The 9,549-nt window shown below is 47.3% G+C and overlaps 1 protein-coding gene across 1 annotated transcript; it reads right to left on the minus strand.

Annotated features, from left to right (window-relative positions):
- Positions 1-1,673: 1,673 nt before the first annotated feature.
- TIMMDC1 (translocase of inner mitochondrial membrane domain containing 1) lies at positions 1,674-9,410 on the minus strand. Its single transcript, XM_086763535.1, has 7 exons — positions 9,290-9,410; positions 8,935-9,100; positions 7,686-7,774; positions 5,748-5,815; positions 4,766-4,844; positions 3,207-3,317; positions 1,674-2,645 (listed from the first exon to the last, which is right to left on the minus strand). Exons 1-7 carry the CDS (start codon positions 9,382-9,384, stop codon positions 2,546-2,548), a joined length of 708 nt encoding a protein of 235 aa, XP_086619661.1. The 5' UTR covers positions 9,385-9,410; the 3' UTR covers positions 1,674-2,545.
- Between the last annotated feature and the right edge of the window lie 139 nt (positions 9,411-9,549).

The following is a 9,549-nucleotide window of genomic DNA, read 5'->3' on the forward strand; positions in this document are numbered from 1 at the left end:
GCAGCTGCTAAAAACACAGGCTGTGTAGGATCAAGGTAAGTGATGCAGCTGTTTGACAGAGCTGCAAAGGTACAGCTCTGTTTGGTGTGCTCAACAGCAATGACAAAATGCCACTCAGGTACCCATCTCGTAACCTCCACATATCTCATGGCTGTCAATTTGTCAGGGATTAACCGAGCAGTGCAGCTACAGTGCTCGATGCTCAGTTTGCCACAGGTCTTTCTTCTCCCTCCCAAAAAGGCAGGTTCTCTGCAAAAGCAAAATCCAGTGTAAGGTGTTCTCACTGTGTCCCTGCTACTTGTGTCACCCGCTCTGAAAGTGGAGGAGCGGTAACTTCTGTGCTGTGCTTTTGATGGGGACAGAAGGAAGTAGGGGTGTAAAGAATCCCTTTCATTTGTATTTAAAAATTAAGCTCTGAACCAACTCTTCACTCCCCGTTTGGAAAGTGACTTTGAGTACAAGAAATGAGGAAGTGCAGGGAACTAAATTCATCAGGAAACGGAACAAAAAATGGCTGCTAATCTTGAACGTAGATGGAAGTCTCTGCTTCCTCTTGCTAATGTGCAGCACAAGGACATCTAGCAGTCCTTCCTTCTTCATGTGGAGAGAAAATCCACACAACTGCTACACCTTGGCTCTGCCTACCCTCCCATGGAAGAGCATCCCTGCAGCAATGATCAAACACAAGAAAATTAGTATTCTTTAGGCATCACAACAAATACCACTAAATAGGAATAGAGAAAGACTGAGCAATGACACCGCTAAATGTCATCACAACTGCTGTACAGATAAGACTGTAGGATATCAGGTGGGGATTTAACAGCAAAAAAAAAAAGAAGAGGAGAAAAAGAAAAACATTGCTGTGTAGCCACAATGGCAAAAATGTGACTCAAAGGCCTATTTTGTTTTTTGGGGGGGCAGAGGACACCACCACTACTGTCATCAATTCATGCAAAGCTTAAAAAAGGAAGGGGGAGAGGCACATCCATACCTCTGCTTATTCAGAACCTTCACTTACACATACAAAAGGAAAATCAAAGCTGGTTGATGACAACCTCAAAACACACATATTTCTTCAATGGAAAAATGAACTACACCCAGGTGTTTGAAAAATAAAACACACCACCTTCTTGGAAGCAAGCTGTCCCAAAAAAAAATTATTTGGGTGGGTGGAAAACGCTCTGTGGAATTGACTGTTCGTATTTCAATAAACAGTAATCAGCTGTTACAGAGAAAAGCATTGAATCAGAACTGACTGGCTACTCTCTTCTTGTGGGAAGGAGACCTGAACCACCTTCCTGGACTCAGTTCTCTTCAATAGGGGGAAAAAAACAGCAACAAAGACAGGGGACCAGAATTCTGACCTTCTGCTTTGAGGGAAATGGTGATGGGCCATCTGACCCTTCTGGGTACAAACCATTATTAGATTAACTTCAGCCCTACCCACAGGTAACAGCTATGACTTAACACTTGATCTCTGGCAAAAAATAATAAACAGAGCTGGAACTCTCCTGGCTCTTGTCTGCGTTACCGCCTGGATAGAGGAATGTCTGACACCCCCACCAGACTTTACTGCTCGCTGGTGGGATCTTAGAGCTCTTCTCACGGGATATCACTCAAGTACGTTTCTCCAGTGCAAATGCTGTACTAACACAAAGAGCTTACAAACACAATCACCACTGCTGGATGACTTTATTGAACCACATTTCCCGCAAAGGTAATCCTCCAGTTTCCAACCTTCAAATGAAATTAGAGGCCCTTTTATTGTTGTTAAAACTGTCCGCAGTACCAATTCTTCCACCATCACCACCAGAAACAAGCCATCCTTTCTGTGGCCCCCTCAGCCACACTTCCATTGAGGAACCCAAAATATGTCTTTTATGTCTTTCTCAGGGTATTTCCACATCATTCCCAGCTCCTCCACCCTTCCTCAACATTGACTGCAAAATACCCCAAGTACTGTAGGAGTCAATTGTGTTTTTCTGCAAAAAGCCAGAAGAAACCACGGTCGGCAAAACCAGCATTGGTCTCAGCCAGGCCAAATCAAGCTGTGGGAGGGGGCTGGCAAGAGGAGGAGACCCACTCGCTCTGGTGCTGCCTGCATTGCACTTTGACAGCAAGTTCCTCAGGCGCTGTCTGAAGAGCATCTTTCACCAGAGCATAATTCGCTTTTGGAATCAAGGTACCTTTAGCATCCAAAATATTCATAGGCTCCTCCACCTTGAATATTTCTACATTGCTGGTGGTTTGGACATTTTCAGCAGTGAAATGGGTTCTAGACAAAGGGGCTGCCCTCACCCCCTGCCAAACCTAGATGACAGTTCCTAGTCTGCATTTCCACCTTCTTGGGTGGAACAGGTTTGGCCCTTCCAAGCTCTTGTGCAGTGATATGCATCCATGAACAATGTCTTCAGCAAAAGGATTTTTCACAACTGCAGAGGATATAACTGCATTCACAGAAGACTTCGGTGACCCTTTGACTGAAGACTTTTACGAGCAGAATCAAAATACTTTGTAGCTGCTTACAACAGAGATCCCAGAAGACTCAGTAGTTCCCAGATTCTCTTGCACTCTCCGTCTCCGGTCTTCCCTGGGCATTGCTTTCTGTTTGGCCTAAGACTTCAGTCACACTGAGCCTGGATTGCCTAACGAGAGAAGAGAGAGTGCAAAGTAATCTTAGGCCTGTATCTTCCTGACAAAGGCATCACTGCAGAATCCCAGCTCCTGAAAAGTTTCTTCTAGAACTGGCACTATTTGTGAGTTTCAGTAAGTCACACAACCACTGTCATAGCCTTTTTTCCCCAAAGCCTCCAGCTATCCTTCTTCTTTCCTCTCTTTAATAGGAATGGAAAGAAAGCAGCAATGAAGGAAAAGCCACAGTTCTGGCTATTTTGGTTAAGAAATACTAATGTGCGTGTCCTGCTTGTCTTCTCGGCCACTGCAAAAGTGAAATACTGATGCAGAGTTACCGGGCCGGGGCACAAATTTTGAACAAAATAACTTGTTACAAAATAAGCAGCAACATCTCACGCTGGGAAGACTAAATCATCAGTTCTCAAACTGGTGTGTGAAACACACCAAAAACCAAGAGCCGAACAACAAAGGTTCAGAACATGTAGTGTGTCATGGTTTCTTTAAATGTTTGAACTGCACAGACCTAGACACACTTCCAGTCAAAGACTCGAACAGGCAGAGCTGTTCCTTACCAGTCTGCTAACTTCTGCTCATACAGCTCCCTGCGCTCACGATTTCTCTTCTCCTGCAAGGTCTCACCAGCAAGCTTCTGCATTATCATTAAGAGGCCTCCCGCAGGGATCCTAAAGGAGGAAGCAGAAAAGTCACAAGTCACCCAGGGGACACACAACAGTAATAACTTACTGGCATCGGCAAAAGGAGTGTGCGGGGGCCAGCCACCAGATCAGCGGAGCGTAACAGTCCCCAACACTCACATCACACCACAGATGAAGGTATTCCTATTCTAGTGTCAGTCACCAAACATAGCCTGTCTTCAGCTGTGAGTCACTGTAGCCCCTTCAATAACATATTTTGAATTTACTCATTCACAGGCACACATAGGGCAAAGGGGTGTAAGGATTTAAGGTCCCAAAACAACCTCTGTAGATCTCCTAACCTGTAATTTTAACAGTCACACCCCTGCTTAGCTTCTGTCTGGCTCTAGAGGTACTTGTGTTTTCATTGGTAAAGCTCCCTAGGCTGCTTCCAGGCTTGCTTGCAGCTGACACCACCCTGATGGTGCTAAGTAGCACATATAAAAAGCTCATTCACCTGTCCAGGCAGGATCCCCAAATTCACTTGTGAGGACATTCTTTGGATGCACTTTTTGAGGATATGCTTTGAGAAGAAATCTTAGTTCTGCTTGAAAAGTCAGACTTCTCCTGAGTTAAGAGGTCATTGTCTTGAGAACAGAGCCCCAGAGAGAGAACCATTGGTTCCTCCATGCCTTGGGGACTTTAGGAGATACACGACTGCAAGAGATACACGAAGAGATGTACCACCTTACAGCCTTGGGTTGTGCAGCCCAACCACGCAGCTTCTTCCTTAACATTTCCTAATGGCTGCTGTTCCACATTTTGGCTTTGATGGAGCCTATTTTGTAAAAAAAAGTCATTTTTACACAGCTTCCTAACCTAGGAGCTGGCAGTTCTCAGGGTACTCCATTCTTCAAAAGGTGCTATCATGACATCCAACACCCCTTGTGCGCCATCTGGATTCTGAGCTGCTACAAGAGCAGTTGCCGATGAAGCTGAGGATGGAGCCCAGAATATGTGTCTTACATGCCTGCCTTTACTCACAGACAACATAGTTCCTTAAAACAGATGTCCAACAGTTCTGCGCACAACCATCGGGCTCATCAGCGACCACACCAAGGGAGGGGGACAGGAGACACGTCTATAACCCATCCTCATAATTTCCCATTTAACAGTAGTTAGTGTCTCCTCTAATAAGTGAACAGCAGCAAGTAAGATGCTCTGTTGAGCACACTGAGTTCTTATCACTGAGGAAGCAACAAAACAGAAATCAAGGAAAAAAGATGGGGCGGGGGAAAACCAGTTTAAAGGTTGGAAGACAAGTTATCATCATGAGCTCCCAAGAGAGACACAGAAAATTCCTCAAGGCAACAGAGGAATGGAATTTTTGCAGCCCCACCTATTATTCAAGGCTTGGTGTGTGAGGCCACCGACTACCAAACATCCCTGAAGAGTAGCTGTGTCTCAATCACTCATTGGCAGCAGTCACAACTCACCCAAACGCTGCTCCGAACAGGAAGCCGCCTGCCAGTCCCTGCAGGCCCAAGTGCATTCTGAAAAGGGCTCCTGTGAAGGCTAAAAAAAAAAAAACCCACAAACCCATTAAAAACACAAACAGTCCCCCACCAGCCATCACATACAGATGGAGGGAGCTGATTTGCTGCATTTCTCCTCTCCGTGAGCTGACATCCACTTTTAACAGAGCAAAAACCAGGTGCCATGGCCAGCATGAGGGACTCTCACCATACAGTCATCATGGTCTTTGCACTAAATTATTGCACAAAACTCCTTCTGCTTCATAAAAAATCCCCAAGAAATGCTAAGAAGTAAAAGTATCTATGAAAGTAAAACCAAGGTCTCTCCAGGCTGGAGCATGATCCCTCCGCCTTTTTTTTTTTTTTTTTCTGTTCAACAACAGCTAATAATAGTAGCTGCCATGTAAGGCAGAAAAGATCAGTAAAACACTTATCCAACTGTAAGGGCAATAAAGCCCAGAAAACCGAACAAGCAGATCACTTACCTGGAGCCCTGTTGCCAAAAGCAGACATGCAAAACTTAGCATGAAAAGGGCAGTTTATAAACAGCGCGCTGAGCTGCTATAAGGAGTGGAAATAAGAAATGCTTTCCCTGCTAAACAGGTGGTTATGAGAGCAGGTTATGCACCAAGTGTTGCCTTTACCCTACACAAGCATTTTTCACCCAAAAAACTCCAGCAAGTATTCTGAAGATGAACTGATAACCGCAAAACTCCCCAATGGTTTCAGAAGCGCATCAACATCTCTGTTACAAATAAAGGCACACAGCAGTTAAACAATGGAAGAAAGTCACAACAGCAGGCAGTAAAACAAGAAACAAAACCCAGGAGCACAGAAGCCAGAGACCTGCTCAAATCTGAGATATATGGACTTCTGCTTATGTTTTTCCATTTCTGACCCTCGCTCATAAAGAGAAAAGTACACAAGCTTACAGCAGTCTTACCTCCTGCCGAAGCAAAATTACTGATGGTGGTTTTATTGCGGTACACAGACAGACTAGTGCTCACCGTGCTGCAAAGATAAGTCACAGAAGAAGTCAGCAGTTGCACATGGAAAAAAATAAGTAGCAAAACACAGCCTGAAATAAAGCTGGATTTCATTGAGCCAGTCCCTAGGTTGCCTCTAGCTGCCTTGTTGCCCATCTAGCTCCCTTGTTGCCCCTTTTACGCGCACTAGCCACAAGTGCCTTCATTTCTGTGATGCTAATGCAGGCAGCTGCACAGCCAGAGGCCAAGGAATCCTGGCCTGGATCTGGGGATATTCCTTCTATTTAATCAAGGATATTTTTTTTCTATTGCATATTCAAGGATAAAAGGAACTGAGCAATGAAAAGGTCCTGTCAGTCAGTCCTGATGTAGCACCTTTACCCCCGGAAGCTGAATCCGTGTGTCGGTAAGATCTTGCCTGACAGACAGTCCCCACCTCTAGAGCTAAGTCAGACTCATGATCTCAGCAGGGTCACCTACTCTTGCAGCATGAGATTTCCCACCAAGGTAGGTACACATCTCCTCCAGAAACACTAGTTAAGCCCCAAAACACTCTCTGTTCTCAGTTCAGCAGCCGCTGCCTCCCCAGCACTTTAGTGAGCCTCCAGTGTGACACCTACAAGCCAACAGCAACCTTCCTTTCCTTCCCAATGCTGTAACGTCACCCTCGCCTTTGTAGAACGTCAAACTAAACAATTTATTTTTAAACTGCAAACCTAAAAATTCACACAGCCACGGGACAAAATCTTCAACTCAGGCTTTACAGAAACAATTAATGCTGAGCGGCAAATAGCCTCTTTCAAAGCCTTTTACAAAGGGGTGGTGAAAAAAGGTGATAATGGGACTGCAGGGGAGACACCTGGTGGAAGACGACGAGCTGACATGCCAAGCCCAGGAAAATCGAGAAACGTCAAAAGCTCCAGGAGAGAAAACAAACAGTACGCTAACTAAACGTAAGAACAGACACTAAACCAAAAGAAGCCAGGAAAACCAAGAGAGATCGAGGAAGAAATTCAGAAAGGAACAAACAAAACAGGGAGATGGAAATATAAAACAATGCTAGTCAATACTGCTGGTATCTTAAAAGGAGAAGGGGAATTTAAGCGGAACGCACCTGCAGACATAGTCAATGCAGGGTCAGGACTACACATAAATTGACCATTTTGAACGTCAGGGAAATAGATATTCCTAGTTTAAAAGGGCATTATTCAGAAAAGTGTGGTTAGTTTGATGCTATATTATCAGAAACACACTGGCACATCTGGGGGAGAAAATCAGGGAAGTGGAACAATATCTGTGTTGGTTGTGCGTGTAGGAAAAATTTGAGGGCCCAAAGAGTACACAACCGGTAGATCTGATGTTCAGAAACTGCTTAATCACAAGACGATCACCTGCAAGCATTTGAGGACAAGAACAAGTAACAGTGAGTAATGCTAGTGTATACAAACTAGGAGCAATGAGCCCTAACAAAAAGGAGAAAAATTAGGGTGGGATAGAAAGCTCTTCCAGGAACAGCCAACACACTGTAACACTCCCAGAGGAAAACACAAACAAAGAGATGAAGCAAAAGCAGAAAGAAGCTGTCAAGTACAGGGAAGAACAGTATTCAGGTTAGTAACAGCATGGATTAGATGTAAGGAACAGGGCTTTTCCAGTTCTAGTTTTTGTGCTGGTTCACTAGAAGACCTGAATTCTGGGATAATTACAAAAGGTTAAATCCTCTTTATGTTCACACCTTATCAATCAGACTCACTGCTAACAGAATACTTTGAGCCTCAATCAATCACCAGCAGTCTCTCAAGGAGCTGGGAGCACTGACAGCACGAAGGGCTCCTTGCCACTGGTGCTTAGGCACAAGCCAGCTCTTCTCCCACTACCATCGGGGAAACACTTACTTGAATATTGCCACAAAAGCAGCTACTCTCCAGCTCCAGCGCCAGCCGTAGCGGATGAAACTCCTGAGACCGGCACGATGCGCAGATTGCTAGGGGAAGAGAGAATACAGGTTACAGATCATAGCCCTCCTCCTTGCCAGTACCACCAGCCCGCTGCCATCCAGGGTATTCGCGACGGGTCATGGGACTGATGTCACTGGGGAGTGATACCCTGACCCTTAGGGATCAAGTCAGTCATCTTCAGAGGAAAGGCCACTCATGTTTACCCCAGCCACCCACGGGAAAACCAAGAATTAATTCTGGTTCGTAACGTCAACTGGTCTTTCTAATCCTGGTGCTGAAAAACATCTAGGGGGCCAGAGAGAGCTTCCTGGGACAGCACAGGAGAGTGGCAGAGGAGAAGAAAGGGGGGACAAACTAGAAACTAGTTTGTTATTATTATGAGTTCATAGGTATTAATAAATAATAACTATAATAAGCAAGTAATAATCAGATCATCAAGCTCTGCAGTTTAGCACTGGTGCTTAAAAGTTTAGCAGTAAGTGGCTTTTTAAAAGATGCGACAAATAGAAGCTTCATAAAAATTAAAAATATTCCAGTTCATACATGAAAGAAAATAAATGTTCTCCTTCCAGTGCCTGTGGTGTAAGTGCTTAGCCTGGGTGCAGACACACAAGCGAGTCAAGCAGAAGGACTGAGTGAAGCCAGGCCCCAATACTTTGCAGGCCGCTACATCGGGGACAAATCTAAACAGTGAATTATGTAAAATCAGGCAGATTTTTAAAGGGGTTTTCTTCCTAATAATCCAGGTAACCAACATTTTAATTGAACAGCAAACGCCTAGAAGTTCAAATACACCTATAAAATGTCACAGGTGTTCCTTCTTGTGAGGTGCAGTGCAAAGCCGAAAGGATTCTAAGAAGACCCCACCAGTGTGACACTATGGGGTGAAGCCTCCTGCCACCACGCTGAAGTTTAGAAGGCAAAAGACATTCCGAGACATATTAATTAGCCATTTAACAGAACGGTAAACGTTGTCATCAACTTTTTCGGAAAGGATGGATAACTTCTTTCAAGTTAACCGTGCAGAATTTGGGTAACACAGAAGCGCCCTGGGGAAGGCCGCTGCCGGGAGCCCGGATTCGCTTCGGTCCCGCTGCCGCACCCCCTTGTAACACCCCCCCCACACATCCCACACCCCACACTCCGGCGGGGCTCCCGGCTTCGCGGGTGGGCGTGGGGCTCGTACCACGGCATCGGCGCGGTTGTGGAAGAGCTCCCCGTGGCTCGTCGCGATGAAAGCCTTCCGGGCCTGGTGGAAAGCCGGCAGCCCGCCGTACAACCAGCCGACGAGTCCCCCGGTGAAGGTCGACTTGACGATGTTCACCGTTTCCTCCGGGTAGCGCCGCCGCTCGCTGCAAGGGAAGGGCAGGGCCGGGCGCTGGGCTCGGGTGGAAGGAAAGGAACCCGGGGCGGCGGGGGGGCGGGCGGGCAGCGCCGGGCCCTTGCGCCCAAGGGCACCCGCAGCGGCTCGCCCGCCCCGGCCGGCTCCCAGCCCCGGCCCGGCCCGGCCCAGCCCAGCCCCGGCCCGGCCCGGTGCTCACTCGAGCCGCCAGAGCTCGCTGAGCCGCTCCCAGCCCGTCTGCGGCGGCGGCACGGGGCGGCCGAACTGCGGCCCAGCGCCGACCCCCTCCGCCATCGCCCTCCCCGCCGCCGGCGCCAGCGCTGGGCGGGCGCGGCAGCGCCCCCTGCCGCCCCGGCGGGCCACGGCGCACCGCGCCGCCGGCGGGGGCCGCCAGCTCTCCCCCGGCAAGTAGAGGCGGGGTCTGGTCCTCCCTACTGAGAGCAAGGGGCCAGGGCTGAT

This window comes from Chlamydotis macqueenii, chromosome 1 (genome assembly GCF_036417535.1).
Source record: "Chlamydotis macqueenii isolate bChlMac1 chromosome 1, bChlMac1.mat, whole genome shotgun sequence".
Lineage (NCBI taxonomy): Eukaryota > Metazoa > Chordata > Aves > Otidiformes > Otididae > Chlamydotis > Chlamydotis macqueenii.

Bases quoted from the DNA above. Each gene is read 5' to 3' on its own strand.
- TIMMDC1 (XM_086763535.1), bottom strand. From the start codon at position 9,384: ATGGCGGAGGGGGTCGGCGCTGGGCCGCAGTTCGGCCGCCCCGTGCCG. The intron at 3,318-4,765 runs GTGAGTTGTGAC...TTCCTCCTTTAG, and splicing joins CTGTTCGGAGCAGCGTTTGG to GATCCCTGCGGGAGGCCTCT. The intron at 2,646-3,206 runs GTAAGGAACAGC...TTCTCTCGTTAG, and splicing joins GAGCAGAAGTTAGCAGACTG to GCAATCCAGGCTCAGTGTGA.